Source organism: Mesoplodon bidens (assembly GCF_964165515.1).
Source record: "Mesoplodon bidens genome assembly, contig: HAP1_SCAFFOLD_105, whole genome shotgun sequence".
NCBI classification, from domain to species: domain Eukaryota; kingdom Metazoa; phylum Chordata; class Mammalia; order Artiodactyla; family Ziphiidae; genus Mesoplodon; species Mesoplodon bidens.
This window is the reverse complement of record NW_027671694.1, coordinates 505943-522842: the sequence shown is the minus strand read 5'-3', so window position 1 is coordinate 522842 and position 16900 is coordinate 505943. Positions and strand designations below refer to the sequence as shown.

At 41.1% G+C, this 16900-nt stretch overlaps 1 protein-coding gene across 1 annotated transcript in view; it reads left to right on the top strand.

Annotated features, from left to right (window-relative positions):
* LOC308611154 (centriole and centriolar satellite protein OFD1-like) overlaps positions 1 to 16900 on the top strand; it is a 54475-nt gene that overhangs the window by 29347 nt on the left and 8228 nt on the right. Inside the window, exons 14-15 of the mRNA XM_081260043.1 lie at positions 7170 to 7300; positions 7839 to 7950. Coding sequence (XP_081116169.1) covers positions 7170 to 7300; positions 7839 to 7950 — 243 coding nt within the window. The remainder of the gene's footprint in view (positions 1 to 7169; positions 7301 to 7838; positions 7951 to 16900) is intronic.

Genomic DNA, 16900 nt, shown 5'->3' with positions numbered 1-16900 from the left:
TTGAATTATGGTTTTCTCAGGGGATAGGCCTAGTAGTGGGATTGCTGGGTCATATGGTAGTTCTATTTTTAGTTTTTTAAGGAACCTCCATACTGTTCTCCATAGCGGCTGTACCAATTCACATTCCCACCAGCAGTGCAAGAGTGTTCCCTTTCCTCCACACCCTCTCCAGCATTTATTGTTTCTAGATTTCTTGATGATGGCCATTCTGACTGGCGTGAGAGGATATCTCATTGTAGTTTTGATTTGCATTTCTCTAATGATTAATGATGTTGAGCATTCTTTCATGAGTTTGTTGGCCGTCTGTATATCTTCTTTGGAGAAATGCCTATTTAAGTCTTCTGCCCAATTTTGGATTGGGTTTCTTGTTTTTTTGCTATTGAGCTGCGTGAGCTGTTTATAAATTTTGGAGATTAATCCTTTGTCAGTTGCTTCATTTGCAAATATTTTCTCCCATTCTGAGGGTTGTCTTTTGGTCTTGTTTATGGTTTCCTTTGCTGTGCAAAAGCTTTGGAGTTTCACTAGGTCCCATTTGTTTGTCTTTGTTTTTATTTCCTTTTCTCTAGGAGGTGGGTCCAAAAGGATCTTGCTGTGATTTATGTCATAGAGTGTTCTACCTATGTTTTCCTCTAAGAGTTTGATAGTTTCTGGCCTTACATTTAAGTCTTTAATCCATTTTGAGCTTATTTTTGTGTATGGTGTTAGGGAATGATCTAATCTCAAACTTTTACATGTCCCTGTCCAGTTTTCCCAGCACCACTTATTGAAGTGGCTGTCCTTTCTCCACTGTACATTCCTGCCTCCTTTATCAAAGATAAGTTGGCCATATGTGCGTGGGTTTATCTCTGGGCTTTCTATCCTGATCCACTGATCTATCTTTCTGTTTTTGTGCCAGTACCACACTGTCTTAATTACTGTAGCTTTGTAGTATAGTCTGAAGTCTGTAGTATAGTCTGAGCCTGATTCCTCCAGCTCCGTTTTTCGTTCTCAAGATTGCTTTGGCTATTTGGGGTCTTTTGTTTTTCCAAACAAATTGTGAAATATTTTGTTCCAGTTCTGTGAAAAATGCCAGTGGTAGTTTGATAGGGATTGCATTGAATCTGTAGATTGCTTTGGGTAGTAGAGTCATTTTCACAATATTGATTCTTCCAATCCAGGAGCATGGTATATCTCTCCATCTATTTGTATCATCTTTAATTTCTTTCGTCAGTGTCTTATAATTTTCTGCATACAGGTCTTTTGTCTCCTTAGGTAGGTTTATTCCTAGATATTTTATTCTTTTTGTTGCAATGGTAAATGGGAGTGTTTTCTTGATTTCATTTTCAGATTTTTCATCATTAGTGTACAGGAATGCCAGAGATTTCTGTGCATTAATTTTGTATCCTGCTACTTTACCAAATTCATTGATTAGCTCTAGTAGTTTTTTGGTAGCATCCTTAGGATTCTCTATGTATAGTATCATGTCATCTGCAAACAGTGACAGCTTTACTTCTTCTTTTCCAATTTGGATTCCTTTAATTTCCTTTTCTTCTCTGATTGCTGTGGCTAAAACTTCCAAAACTATGTTGAATAAGAGTGGTGAGAGTGGGCAGCCTTGTCTTGTTCCTGATCTTAGTGGAAATGGTTTCAGTTTTTCACCATTGAGGACAATGTTGGCTGTGGGTTTGTCATATATGGCCTTTATTATGTTGAGGAAAGTTCTCTCTATGCCTACTTTCTGCAGGGTTTTTATCATAAATGGGTGTTGAATTTTGTCGGAAGCTTTCTCTGCATCTATTGAGATGATCATATGGTTTTTCTCCTTCAATTTGTTAATATGGTGTATCACATTGATGGATTTACATATATTGAAGAATCCTTGCATTCCTGGAATAAACCCCACTTGATCATGGTGTATGATCCCTTTGATGTGCTGTTGGATTCTGTTTGCTAGTATTTTGTTGAGGATTTTTGCATCTATGTTCATCAGTGATATTGGCCTGTAGTTTTCTTTCTTTGTGACATCCTTGCCTGGTTTTGGTATCAAGGTGATGGTGGCCTCGTAGAATGAGTTTGGGAGTGTTCCTTCCTCTGATATTGTTTGGAAGAGTTTGAGAAGGATGGGTGTTAGCTCTTCTCTAAATGTTTGATAGAATTCGCCTGTGAAGCCATCTGGTCCTGGGCTTTTGTTTGATGGAAGATTTTTAATCACAGTTTCAATTTCAGTGCTTGTGATTGGTCTATTCATATTTTCTATTTCTTCCTGATTCAGTCTTGGCAGGTTGTGCATCTAGGAATTTGTTCATTTCTTCCAGGTTGTCCATTTTATTGGCATAGAGTTGCTTATAGTAATCTCTCATGATCTTTTGTATTTCTGCAGTGTCAGTTGTTACTTCTCCTTTTTCATTTCTAATTCTATTGATTTGAGTCTTCTCCCTTCTTTTCTTGATGAGTCTGGCTAATGGTTTGTCAATTTTGTTTATCTTCTCAAAGAACCAGCTTTTAGTTTGGTTGATCTTTGCTATCGTTTCCTTCATTTCTTTTTCATTTATTTCTGATCTGATCTTTATGATTTCTTTCCTTCTACTAACTTTGGGTTTTGTTTATTCTTCTTTCTCTGTTGGCTTTAGGTGTAACCTTATGTTGTTTGAGATTTTTCTTGTTTCTTGAGGTAAGGTTGTAATGCTATAAACTTCCCTCTTAGAACTCCTTTTGTTGCATCTCATAGGTTTTGGATTGCTGTGTTTTCATTTTCATTTGTTTCTAGGTATTTTTAAATTTCCTCTTTGATTTCTTCAGTGATCCATTGGTTGTTTACTAACATATTGTTTAGTCTCCATATGTTTGTGTTTTTTCGTTGTTTTGTTGTAGTCGATTTTTAATCTCATAGCGTTGTGGTAGGAGAAGATGCTTGGTACGATTTCACTTTTCTTAAATTTACCAAGGCTTGCTTTGTGATGAAGCATGTGGTCTATCCTGGAGAATGTTCCATGTGCACTTGAGAAAAACGTGTACTCTGCTGCTTTCATATGGAACGTTCTATAAATATCAATTAAATCCATCTGGTCTAATGTGTCACATAAGGCCTGTGTTTCCTTATTGATCTTCTGCCTGTATGATCCATCCATTGATGAAAGTGAGGTGTTAAAGTCCCCCACTCTTATTGTGTTACTGTCGATTTCTCCTTTTATGGCTGTGAGCATTTGCCTTCTATATTGCTCATATGTTGGGTGCATAAGTACTTAAAATTGTTATATCTTCTTTTTGGATTGATCCCTTGATCGTTATGTACTGTCCCTTTTTGTCTCTTGTAATAGTCTTTATTTTAAAGTCTATATTGTCTGATATGATTATTGCTACTCCAGCTTTCTTTTGATTTCCATCTGCATGGAATACGTTTTGCCATCCTCTCACTTTCAGTCTGTATGTATCCCTAGATCTGAAGTGGGTTTCTTGTAGACAGCATATATACGGGTCTTGTGTTTGTATCCATTCAGCCAGTCTGTCTTTTGGTTGGAGCATTTAATCCGTTTACATTTAAGGTAATTACTGATATGTACTTACTGACGTTTTGTTAATTTACGTTTTGGCTTTGTTTTTGAAGGTCTTTTTTCTTCCCTTCCTCTTTTGTTCTCTTGTGACTTGATGTCTGTCTTTAGTGTTGTGTTTGGGTTGCTTTTTCTTTTTTGTGTGTGTATCTATTGCACATTTTTGATTTGTGGTTCCCATGAGGTTTTGATATAGCAGTCTGTATATGTACAAGATTGCTTTAAGTTGCTGCTCTCTTAATTTGAAGTGCATTTCCAATATCCTGCATTCGTACTCTCCTCTTCCCATGATTGCTGGTTTTGATATCATATTTGTGTGTGGGTGATTTCCTACCTTTGTTTTATGTTTGCCTTTACCGGTGAGCTTTCCCATTCATAATTTTCTTGATTCTATTTGTGGCCTTTTCTGCCTAGAGAAGTTCCTTTAGGATTTGTTGTAAAGCTGGTTTGGTGATGCTGAATTCTCTTAGCTTTTGCTTGTCTGTAAAGCTTTTGATTTCTCCACTGAGTCTGAATGAGAGCCTTGCTGGGTAGAGTATTCTTGGTTGTAGGTTTTTCTCTTTCATCACTTTAAATATATCTTGCCATTCCCTTCTGGTCTGCAGAGTTTCTGCTGAAAAATCAGCTGATAACCTTATGGGGATTCCCTTGTGTGTTATTTATTGCTTTTCTCTGTTGCTTTTAATATTTTCTCTTTGTCTTAATTTTTGGTCAGTTTGATTAATATGTGTCTCGGTGTGTTCCTTCTTAGGTTTATCCTGTATGGCACTCTCTGTGCCTCCTGGACTTGAGTGAGTGTTTCCTTTCCCATGTTAGGGAAGTTTTCGGCTGTTAGCTCTTCAAATATTTTCTCAGCCCCTTTCTCTCTCTCTTCTCCTTCTGGGACCCCTTTAATGCCAATGTTGTGGATTTAATGTTGTCCTAGAAGTCTCTTAGACTGGCTTCATTTCTTTTCATTGTTTGTCTTTATTCAGTTCCTCAGCAGTGATTTCCACCAGTTTGTTTTCCAGCTCACTTATTCGTTCTTCTGCCTCATTTATTCTGCTATTGATTCCTTCTAGTGTATTTTTCATTTCAGTTATTGTATTGTTCATCTCTGTTCATTAAAGCTTCTAACTGTTTATTAAATATTTCTTGTATCCTCTTGGTGTGTGTATCCATTGTTTTTCCTCTTGGTCTTGGATCATCTTTACTATCATTACTCTGAATTCTTTTTCAGGTAGGTTGCCTATCTTTGCTTCACTTAGTTGTTCTTCTGGGGTTTTATCTTGTTCCTTAGTCTGAAAGATATTTCTCCACTGTCTGGTATTGTCTCACTTGCTGTGTTTTTGTGGTCTCCATTCCTCAGGCTGTAGGATTGTAATTCTTCTTGGTTCTGATGTGTGTCCCCTGGTGGGTGAGGTTGGTCCAGAGGCTTGTGCAGGCTTTCTGGTGGGAGGAACTGGTGCCTGCACACCAGTGGAGCTGTGTCATGTCCCCCTGCTGGGCAGGGCCATGTCAAGGGGTGTGTTTATAGGTGGCTCTTGGCTCAGGACAACTTTAGACAGCCTGTCTCCTGATGGGTGGGGCTGTGTTCCCACCCTGTTCATTGTTTGGGCTGAGGTGTCCCAGGACTGGGCCTGCAGGCTGTTGGGTGGGGCTGATCATTGGTGCCAAAATGGAGACCTCCCCCCCCACCCCCACCCCCCACCGGGAGAGCTCACGCCCAAGAGTTTTCCTTTGGGCCCCATGGTGAGCCACAGCCGACCCCCCACTCTCCCAGAGACCCTACAGTACCCGCAGGTAGGTCTGGCCCAGGCTCTTATGGAGTCACTGCTTTGCCCTGGGTCCCAGTGCACATGAAACGTTGTGTGTGCCCTCCAAGAGGGCTGTCTGTTTCCCTCAGTCCTGAGGAGCTCCTTCACTCAAGCCCCACTGGCCTTCAAAGCCAAATGCTCTGGGGGCTCCTCCTCCTGATGCCAGGCCTCCAGGCTGGGGAGCCTGACGTGGGGCTCCAGACTCTCACTCATATGGGAGAACCTCTGTGATAGAATTATTTTCCAGTTTGTGGATCGCCCACCTGGAAGGTAGGGATTTGATTATAATGCAAAAGTGGACTTCCTACTGTCCCACTGTGGCTTCTTCTTTGTCTTTGGATGTAGAATATCTTTTTTGGAAGGTTCAAGTCTTTTTTGTCCGTGGTTGTTTAGCAGTTAGTTGTGATTTTGGTGTTTTCACGAGGGGAGGTGAGCTGCAGTCCTTTTACTCCACCATCTTGTCTCTCCTGCCAGTCCTGAAGAAATATTTTTAAACTGTCCAAATTTGCCCCTCCAGATGGTACCGGGCTTCCCTTGCCCTCTGACTGCTGGTCAGGTGTGCCGAGTGCATGCAAGCACTTGGAGGGAGGGAGGAGAGAGGTCAAGGTTGTTTGCCCTCCTGCCGCTTCCATGTACAGCGTCCCTGGGCTGGCCCTGCGCCTTTTAGCCATGCAAGATCTGAGTGCTTGTGGGATGGCCTGTCTAGCATTCTGCAGCAGCTCGCTCTCTCCACTTCTGGGAGTTCCTGCCTCCCCGGCCCTCTAGGCCCAAGGGCTACAAACAGCATGGCACCGCTAGTAGTGTAGGGAACTATGCCATCCTTTGTGGCTACGGACCCAGCCTAAGTCAGTCTTTATTGAAGGGTTCTCCGATGACCTGAATTAGGCATTCCGTCTGTTTTCTGCCTGGACCCTGAGAGCTGCTGACAGATGCACAGATTGAATTGGACCTCAGGGCAGTCATTGACAGATTTTGCTAGAGCACTCCTTATCTGCCTCTGTAGGGAGAAGAGGTGGGCTTTCAAGTTAATGTGAGGATTTGAAAGAATTGTATTACACGGAGAAGGACATGAGAAGAGTAAAATTTGCAGTTATGTGCATTAAATTATTTTGTTTTGAAATTTGTGAGTCAGAATTGCTTGTAGTCCATTTGATAGAATTAATACAATATTGTATGCATACAAAAACAGGAAGAACAATTTGAAACTTGTTTGGCTGCTTTTAAAAGTCAAGCAACAGAAATCAGAAAGAGAAAGACAAATATAATATGGCTGATGTGAAATCTAGAAAAATGGTACAGATGTGACCTTGTTTTCAAAGCAGAAATAGAGACACAGATGTAGAAAACAAACTTACGGTTACCAAGGGGGAATAGGGGTGTGGGATGAATTGGGAGATTGGGATTGACATATATACACTACTATGTATAAAATAGGTAACTAATGAGAACCTACTGTATAGCACAGGGAACTCAGTGCTCTGTGGTGACCTAAATGGGAAGGAAATCTAAAAGAGTGTATATATGTATAACTGACTCACTTTGCTGTACAGCAGAAGCTAACACAACATTGTAAAGCAGCTGTACCCCAATTTTAAAAAAAATAGGTAAACAATAAAGTCTACTGTATACCACAGGAAAGAATACTCAGTATCTTGTGATAACCTATAATGGAAAAGAATCTGAAAAAGAATATATATTATGTATATGTATAACTTAGGCACTTTGCTGTACACTTGGAACTAGCACAACATTGTAAATTAACTAAACTTCAATTAAAAAAAAAAAAAAGTCAAGTGAAATGAGAACACTTCCGGTTGGTAACGACCAGGCTCTTCTACCTTCTTAGGCATAGCTCAGTCATCTCCTAAACTGCTGATTTTTCAGAAAGAATTAAAGAAAGCAGAAAATGCTATCACCTTGGAGCATAAGGAGTTTGAAACCCAGAAACAAGCTCTGCAAAAACAGCTGCAAAGTGAAGTGAGTATTTCTCCTTGAGCACCCAGCGGTCAGGCCAGTCCACTGTGTAGACATGTGAACTTGGCACACGCCACACTGGTGTAAGTCGGATTTATTTTAACATCAGATATCCCCTAAGGTGCTAAAGGGTGTCCTTTCTCATCTGAGACAACTGTCCAGTGGTCATGTGACTTTATATTCATAATAGTCACAAAATCCAGAGGCAAGCAAACTCACTTAAACACAAAATTTTCCAAGTCCTGATGGTGCCCACAGTGAAAGTGTCTCGATTCTCACCCTGTGACTTGGAAATACTGCTGCCCTCTCTCTGGTGTCTTGCCATGCCCTGGAGTAGCTGCTCGGACGTGCGTGTAAGAAGAAATGGAAACTTGCGTTATCGGTCATCATTTTAAAGGGACCCTGTGGGTTATGGGTATAAAGCTGCTCAGAATTGGCAAAACAAGAAAAAGAGAATAAGCCCAATGAGCGAATTGTTCCCTTTGAAGTGAGCTGTGATTTGTTTTATGTTGATTTCTTTTTCTTCTCTAATTCTCTGCAGATTGAGCACTCCGCCCAGCTGAAGGCCCAGATATTAGAATACGATGCTTCTGTCAAGAGGTTAACTATGCAGGTTACCGATTTAAAACTGCAACTGAAACAAACTCAGATAGGTTAGAGACATTTTTAACTTCTCTGTGTGTGTGTGTGTGTATAAAACTTCTGACATTTGTGGAAATGTAATAATTGTTACTCATTGAATTTTTAGTAATTCTCATAGTAGGGGTAAAGCCATAGAGCCAGGGGCCATCTTAGAAGTCAAACTCCCTGTCCGTTTCACGGACACCAGCCAGGTCGTCAGCTGAAGTGACTTGCTTTCACAGGTGCCCCATGCTTGGGGAAGCCTCATACCCCAGATACGAAAGGTGTGGTAGTGATGCAGAGGCCCCCAAATTCATCCTGGACCTAGGCTTTCCTGTTTTATTTGCTACCCTGATAATAAGAGCGGTCTGCTCTTCAGTGGTTTTATATACTCCTTGACCAGGTGTATATACCTGTGGGAGAAGCAGAGTGCCCTGGCAAAAAACAGCACTGCTGCTAGAATCAGAAAATGGGTTTTGTACCCCAATTTTGAAGTTAGTTGTTTGGCCTTTGACATGTTGCTTTTAACTTCCTTGGGCCTCAGTTGCCCCCTTTGTAATGAGGATAATAATACCTTCTGTGCCATGGAGGATGAAGGGGAAAGGTGATTGGCTCCAGTACAGTGCCTGGGGCCTATGAAACACTGGGGAGATGGCCACTGCTGCCATCTTATTACTACGTCTTCCTGTGGCTGCGTGACATCTGCCCCTCCTCCTTCATAACAAGTGTTCCGAGGCTTAGACACTTCCTTCAGCTGCTTTCAAGCTCAGGGGAAGTTCCTGAGTGTTCGTGATTTTGAGCCTTCCTCAGTTCCTTCTTCCCATTCAGGCCCTTGGCCCCTTCTCCCCACGCCACTTTTATTGTGGTCTCTTTACTCATCTCCACTCTTTCCCGTTCCTCATTTTCTCTCCACAATTCTGCCTTTGCCAAACTGCCCACAGCTGAAACCTGTACCAGGCTCTTATCATTAGAAATAGTTTAATGAGGTTGGAAGGTTCTGGAACATGGGCATCACAAGCACCTGTCCCGTGGCATCATCAAGGTGGCCTTGCAGGAGAGGAGTGGTCACATTTGCTGGCTTTGCATTAGGCCAGCGCAGTGGCTCAATGCCTCGCTAACTGGGGGATTCAGCTGCAGTCCCCCATCCGTGACGTGGGAGCCGTGAGAGTTCTGGGCCCACAGTGGTGGCCTGACCGCATGTCTTCCTTATCTGAGACTCAGGCCATATGCGGTGGATTTTGCCGCAGCCCTGGGAGTTCAGGGGCAGCATCCTGTAGTGCGACGCGTTCATTATTTTGAAGTCAAATGTGTGAACATTCATGCTGGGTGAAATAATTAAAGATTATAAATGGGTTTATATCAGCTCAGGTCAGGTTTTTCAACCACATGAGTTCAAGCCTGGTTAGGCTTTGTCCCCTAATACATTGTAAATACTTTTTCAGTTCTCAAAGCTTTTAGATTTCCAGGTCATGCATAATGGATTGTGAAATAATAACATGCGTTACGAATGAAGGCATATGAAGCAGTAGCTGGTACACATGAGCTCTCAAGTAAATGTTAATATTATTACTGTATGACCGTGCTTTCACAGACTTTTATTTTTTTATTTTTATTTATTGAAGTATAGTTGATTAAGAATGTTAATTTCTGCTGTACAGCGGAGTGATTCAGTTACACGTATATATATATTCTTTTTGATATTATTTTCCATTATGGTTTATCATAGGATACTGAATATAGTCCCTGTGCTATACAGTAGGACCTTGTTGTTTGTTGTTTATCCATTCTATATATAATAGCTTACATCTGCTAACCCCAACCTTGCATTCCATCCCTCCCCCAAACCCCTCCCTCTTGGCAACCGCAAGTCTGTTCTCTTTGTCCATGAGTCTGTTTCTCTTTCATAAATATGACACAGTTGAACACATCTTAGATTCCATATGTGTTATCACATGATATTTGTTTTCTCTTTCTGACTTACTTCACTTGGTAATGTATGATATTCTCTAGTTGCATCCATGTTGCTGCAAGTGGCGTTATTTTGTTTTGTTTTTTACAGCTGAGTGATATTCCATTGTGACTGTGTGTGTATGTGTGTATATATACCACCTCTTCTTTATCCATCCGTTGATGGACATTTAGGTTTCCATGTCTTAGTTCTTGTAAATAGTGCTGCTATGAACATATGGGTGCATATATCTTTTTGGATTAGAGTTTTGTCTGTATACGTGCCCAGGAGTGGGATTGCTGGATCATATGATAATTCTATTTTTACTTTACTGAGGAACCTCCAGACTGTTTTCCATAATGGTTGTACCAACCTACATTCCCACCAACAGTGTAGGAGGGTTCCCTTTTCTCCACACCCTCTCCAGCTTTTTTTTGTTGTTGTTGTTTTTTGCAGTACGTGGGCCTCTCACTGTTGTGGCCTCTCCCGTTGCGGAGCACAGGCTCCAGACGCGCAGGCTCAGCAGCCATGGCTCATGGGCCCAGCCGCTCTGCGGCATGTGGGATTTTCCCGGACCGGGGCACGAACCCATGTCCCCTGCCTCGGCAGGTGGACTCTCAACCACTGCACCACCAGGGAAGCCCCCAGCATTTTTTATTTGTAGACTTTTTAATGATGGCTATTCTGACTGGTGTGTGGTGGTACCTCATCGTAGGGTTTTTTTGTTTTGTTTTGTTTTCTGCGGTACGCGGGCCTCTCACTGTTGTGGCCTCTCCCGTTGCGGAGCATAGGCTCCGGACGCGCAGGCCCAGTGGCCATGGCTCACGGGCCCAGCCGCTGTGCGGCATATTGGATCTTCCCTGACCGGGGCACGAACCCATGTCCCCTGCATTGGCAGGCAGATTCTTAACCATTGCGCCACCAGGGAAGCCCCTCTCATTGAGTTTTGATTTGCATTTCTCTAATGATTAGCGATGTTGAGTGTCTTTTCATGTGCCTATTGGCCATTTGTATTTCTTTTTTGGAGAAATGTCTACATAGGTCTTCTGCCAATTTTTCGATTGGGTTGTTTGTTTTTTTGTTGTTGAACTGTATGAGCTCTGTGTATATTTTGGAAATTAAGCCCTTGTTGGTTGCATGGTTATCAAATATTTTCTCCCATTCTGTGGGTTGGCTTTTGTTTTATGGTTTCCTTTGCTGTGCAGAAGCTTGTAAGTTTGATTAGGTCCTGTTTGTTTATTTTTGCTTTTATTTCTATTGCCTTGGGAGACTGACCTAAGAAAACATTGGTACGATTTATGTCAGAGAATGTTTTGCCTGTGTTCTCTGCTAGACATTTTATGGTGTCATGTCTTACGTTTAAGTCTTTAAGCCATTTTGAGTTTATTTTTGTGCATGGTGAGAGGGTGTGTTCTGACTTTATTGATTTATATGCAGCTGTCCAACCTTCCCAACACTACTTGCTGAAGTGTCTGTCCTTTTTCCGTTGTATAAGTATATTCTTGCCTCTTTTGTCGAAGATTATTTGACCATAGGTGTGTGAGTTTATTTCTGGGCTCTTTATTCTATTCCATTGATCCATATGTCTGTTTTTGTCCCAATACCATGCCGTCTTGATTACTGTAGCTTTGTAGTATTGTCTGAAGTCTGGGAGGGTAATGCCTCCTGCTTTGTGTTTTTGCCTTAGGATTGCTTTGGCAATTCTGGGTCTTTTATGGTTCTATATAAATTTTAGGATTATTTGTTCTAGTTCTGTGAAAAATGTCATGGGTCATTTGATAGGGATTGCATTAAATCTGTAGATTACTTTGGGTAGTACGGCCATTTTAACAACGTTCTTCGAATCCAAGAGCATGGGATATCTTTCCATTTCTTTGAGTCATCTTCAGTTTCCTTTATTAATGTTTTATAGTTCTCAGAGTATAAGTCTTTCACCTTCTTCGTCAGGTTCATTCCTAAGTATTTTATTTTTTGAGGTGTGATTTTGAAAGGTATTGTTTTTTTACATTCTCTTCTGATACTTCATTGTTAGTGTAAAGAAATGCAACAGATTTCTGTATGTGAATCTTGTATCCTGCTACCTTGCTGAATTCGTTTATCAGTTCTGGTAGTTTTTGTGTGACGTCTTTAGGGTTTTCTGTATATAGTATCATGTCACCTGCATATAGTGACAATTTTACCTCTTCCCTTTCAATTTGGATACCTTTTATTTCTTTGTCTTGTCTGATTGCTGTGCCTAGGACTTCCAGTCTTATGTTGAATAGAAGGGGTGAGAGTGGGCATCCTTGAGTTGTTCCAGATTTTAGCAGGAAGGCTTTCAGCTTTTCACTGTTGAGTATTACATTGGCTGTGGGTTTGTCATAGATAGCTTTTATTATGTTGAGGCATGCTCCCTCTATACCCACTTTGGTGAGAGTTTTTGTTTGTTTGTTTGTTTGTTTTTGCGGTATGTGGACCTCTGACTGCTGTGGCCTCTCCTGTTGTGGAGCACAGGCTCCGGACGCGCAGGCCCAGCAGCCATGGCCCACGGGCCCAGCTGCTCCGCAGCATGTGGGATCCTCCCGGACCGGGGCACGAACCCGTGTCCCCCGCATCGGCAGGCAGACCCCCAACCACTGCGCCACCAGGGAAGCCCTTGCTGAGAGTTTTTATCATGAATGGATGTTGAATTTTGTCAGTTGCTTTTTCTGCATCTGTTGAGATGACCATGTGGTTTTTGTCTTTTGTTGATGTGGTATATCATATTGATTGATTTGCGTATGTTGAACCATCCTTGTGAAGTTGGGATGAATCCCACTTGGTCGTGGTGTATGATCTTTTTTATGTGTTGTTGGATTTGGTTTGCTAATAGTTTGTTGAGGATTTTTGCATCTATATTCATCAGAGATATTGGCCTGAAGTTTTCTTTTTTGGTGGTGTCTTTGTCTGGTTTTGGTATCAGGGTGATGGTGGCTTCATAGAATGTCTCTGGGAGTATTCCCTCCTCCTCAGATTTTTGGAAGAGTCTGAGAAGAATCAGTATAAGTTCTTTGTATGTTTGGTAGAATTTGCCTGTGAAGCCATCTGGTCCTGGACTTTTATTTGTAGGGAGTTAGTTGACTACAGATTCTGTTTCACTTCTAGTATCCGTCTGTTGAAATTATTTATTTCTTGATTCCATTTTGGAAGGCTATATGTTTCTAGAAAGTTGTCCAGTTCTTCTAGGTTGTCAAATTTGTTAGCATATAATTGTTCATAGTATTCCCTTAGGGTTTTCTGTATTTCTGTGATATTGGTTGTTATATCTCCTTTTTCCTTTCTTTATTTTGTTTCTTTGGGTTCTCTGTCTTCTTAGTGAGCCTGGCCAGAGGTTTGTCAATCTTGTTTACCCTTTCATAGAACGAGTTCTTGGTTTTATTGGCTTTTTCTATTTTTTTAATCTCTATTTTATTTATTTTCTCTCTCATCTTTATTATTCCTTCCTTCTGGTGACTTCAGGTTTTGTTCTTCTTTTTCTGATTTTTTTAAGTGGTAAGGTTATTTGACACTTTTCTCATTTTTTCTCCTTTTTTTTTGTTTTTTATTGAGGAAGACTTGTATCACTATGAACTTCCCTCTAAGAACTGCTTTTGCTATGTCCCATAGATTTTTTATGGTTCTGTTTTCATTGTCATATGTCTTGAGGTATTTTTTAATTTCCTCTTTGATTTCATCATTGATCCATTGCTTTTTTAGTAGCATGTTGTTTAGTCTCCGTATAATCATTTTTTCTCATTTCTTTTTCTGTGGTTGATTTCTACTTTCATGCCATTGTAGTCAGAAAAGATGCTTGAGATAATCTCTGTACTCTTAAGTTCGTTGAGGCTTTTTTTGTGTGCCCTAGTATGTGGTCAATCCTAGAGAATGTTCCATGTGCCCTTGCGAAGAATGTGTATTCTGGTTTTCTTTCTGTTTTGTTTTGGATGTAGTGTTCTGAAACTATCAGTTAAATCTAACTGTTGTGTTGTTTAGTATCTCTGTTGCCTTACTGATTTTTTTTTTTTTTTTTTTGTCTACAAGATCCGTCCATTGATGTGAGTGGGATGTTAAAGTCTCCTACTATTATTCTTGTCAGTTTCTCCCTTTATGTCTGTTAGTATTTTTTTTATGTATTTGGGTCCTCCTGTATTAGGTGCATATATGTTGATGTCTGTAAAATCTTCTCCTTGTATTGATACTTTTTTCATTGTATAGTGTCCTCCTTTATCTTTCTTTATGGCCTTTGTTTTAAAGTTTATTTTGTCTGATGTGAGTATTGCAACCCCTGCTTTCTTGTCATTTCCATTTGCATGAAATACCTTTTTACATACCCTCACTTTCAATCTATGTGTGTCCTTTGCCCTAAAGTGGGTCTCTTGTAGTTAGCCTATTGTAGGCTCTTGTTTTCTTTTTAATCCAATCTGCCACTTTGTGTCTTTTGATTGGAGCAGTCTGCTTACACTTAAGATGATTATTGCTAGGTATGTATTTATTGCAGTTTTAAGCCTTGTTTTCCCATTGATTTTATATTTGTCCATTTGTTTTTGTTTTTCCTTGTGTGGTTTGATGATTTTCTTTTCTATTTTGCTTACGTTCTCTTGTTTTTGTTTTTTGTGAATCTCTTATATGTTTTTTATTTGTGGTTACCCTGTTTTCAAGTATGTTAACCCCATTCTGTATCTACTTGCCTTAGACTGGTAGCCATATAGGCTGAAATGCATTGTAGGAAATGAAAAAATAATCTACACTTTCTTAATCTCCTCCCCCACATTTTAAGATTTTGATGTGCTTTTTTACATCTTTATATTCATTCTTTTGCTGTTCATTGTGGTTATCGTCATTTCACAGAAATTTTTTGATGCTTTTTTAATCTGTGTACTGGCTTATTCAGTTGATTTGCTTTTTCCTCTTTTCTATTTAGAGAAGACCTTTCAATGTTTCCTTTAGGATAGGTTTAGTGTTGCTGTATGCTTTTAGTTTTCACTTGTCTGAGAAATTCTTAATCTCTCCTTGTATTCTAAATGATAATTTTGCTGGGTAGAGTATCCTAGGTTGCAGATTTTTCCCTTTCAGGACTTTGAATCACTCCCTCACCACTCCCTTCTGGCCTGCAGTGTTTGTGTAGAGAAGTCAGCTGATAGCTTTATGGGGGTTCCCTTGTAATTAACTCCTTGTTTTTCTCTTGCTGCTGTTAGCATCTTCTCTTTAACTTTTACCATTTTTATTATAATATGTCTTGCTGTAGGTCTCTTTGGGTTTATGTTGTTTGGGACCCTCTGTGCCTCCTGCACCTAGTTATCTGTTTACTTCTTGAGGTTTGAGAAGTTTTCAGCCATAGTTTCTTGAAATACATTTTCGATCCCATTTTCTTTCTTCCACTTCTGGAATCCCTATTATGCAAAGATTGGCACACTTTATATTGTCCCATAGTTCTCTTATATTGGTTTCATGTTTTTTTTTTTCATTTTGCTTTCTGTCTGCTGTCCTGATGGGGTGATTTCCATTAGTCTATCTTCCAGATCACTTATTCATTCTTCTGCATTATTTGTTCTGTTGTGGCTATGCTGCACAGCTTGCGGGATCTTAGTTTCCTGACCAGGGATTGAACCTGCACCCTTGGCAGTGAAAGCGCAGAGTCCTAACCACTGGACCACCAGGGAATTGCCTGTTCTTTTTCATTATTCATTCTACTATTCATTGCCTTTAGTTCAGTTTTCGTCTCGGCAAATGAGTTTTCTAATTTTTCTTGGTTCCTCTTTATAGTTTCTAGTTCCTTTTTACAGTACTCTGCATTTTTGTCGATATCCTGTCTTAATTCCTTCAGTATTTTCCTTATCTCCTTTTTGAAATTGGTGTCTATTAAACTGAAGAGATCTGTTTCACTGTTTGTTCTTTTAGGGGAATTTTCTTTTTCTTTTAACTGGGAGCGGTTCCTTTGCTTCTTCATTTTACTTATATTTCTCTTACTCTGTGAGTTTAGGAAAATCAGTTATCTACTGTGGTCTTAGAGGGCTATTTATATGTAGCATCATCCCTGTGTAGCGTCTGTGTATTTCATAGTTTTTTGGCATGAGAGCCATTTTTAGTATGGATGCCTGTCGCCTGTTTCCTCAATGTGTGCTGGTCATTATCCCCTTGATCGAGGGGGTGTGCAGATGCGGCAGCTGCTGCCCAGTCCTGGAGTTCTCGGCAGCAGTGGGGTTTCGTGCACCCCTGGAGCACACAGTGGGAGCAGGGGCAGCTTGCAACTGCTCCTGGGGCCTGGGAAGGCAGCTGTGGTGGCTTGCGACCACTCCTGGAGTCTGGGAGGGCAGCGGTGGTGGCAGCTGGAGACTGCTCCTGTAGCTCGTGTAGGTGGTGTCCTGCTGCCTTAGAGCATGCACAGCGAAAAAGGCTGCAGTGGTGGGTCCCACCCCTCCCCTCTCTCATGCCCCAAACAGTGGCACCTGGCTTCCTCTGCCTACACCCTCAGGGGTGGTTGCATCAGACTTCAGCTCTTTCAGGCTGTTTCCACGCAGCCCACCCCAGCCCTCTCCCTGGGTCTGATCTCTGAAGCGTGAGCTTCAGCACCCAGCCCCGGCCCACACTGGTGGACGCGCATCTCAGGCTGGGGAGTACAGGGCGGTGGCACAGACCTTTTGTGCAAGGTCTCTCTCCATCCTAGCTGCTGCAGACTGGTTGCTGCGTTCTTCTCCGAAGCTCTCTGTCTGTCCCGGCTGATCTCCACACCGGTGAAGGGACTTCCTGGGGTGCAGGAACCTGGCCTCTTTCACAGCTCCCTCCCAGGGTACAGGTCCTGTCCCGATTCCTTTCTCACTTTCTTTTTGTTTTTTTTTTCTTTTTTCTCTTGTCCTACCTGGTTGCATGGAGATCTTCTTGCTCTTTCAGATGTCTGAGGTCTTCTGCTAGCATTCCATAGATATTCTGTGAGAATCGTTACACATGTAGATATATTTTTTATGTATTTGTGGGAGGAAGTGAGCTCCATGTCCTGCTCTTCCACCATCTTGATTGCTCCCTCCACAAACTGTTTAATG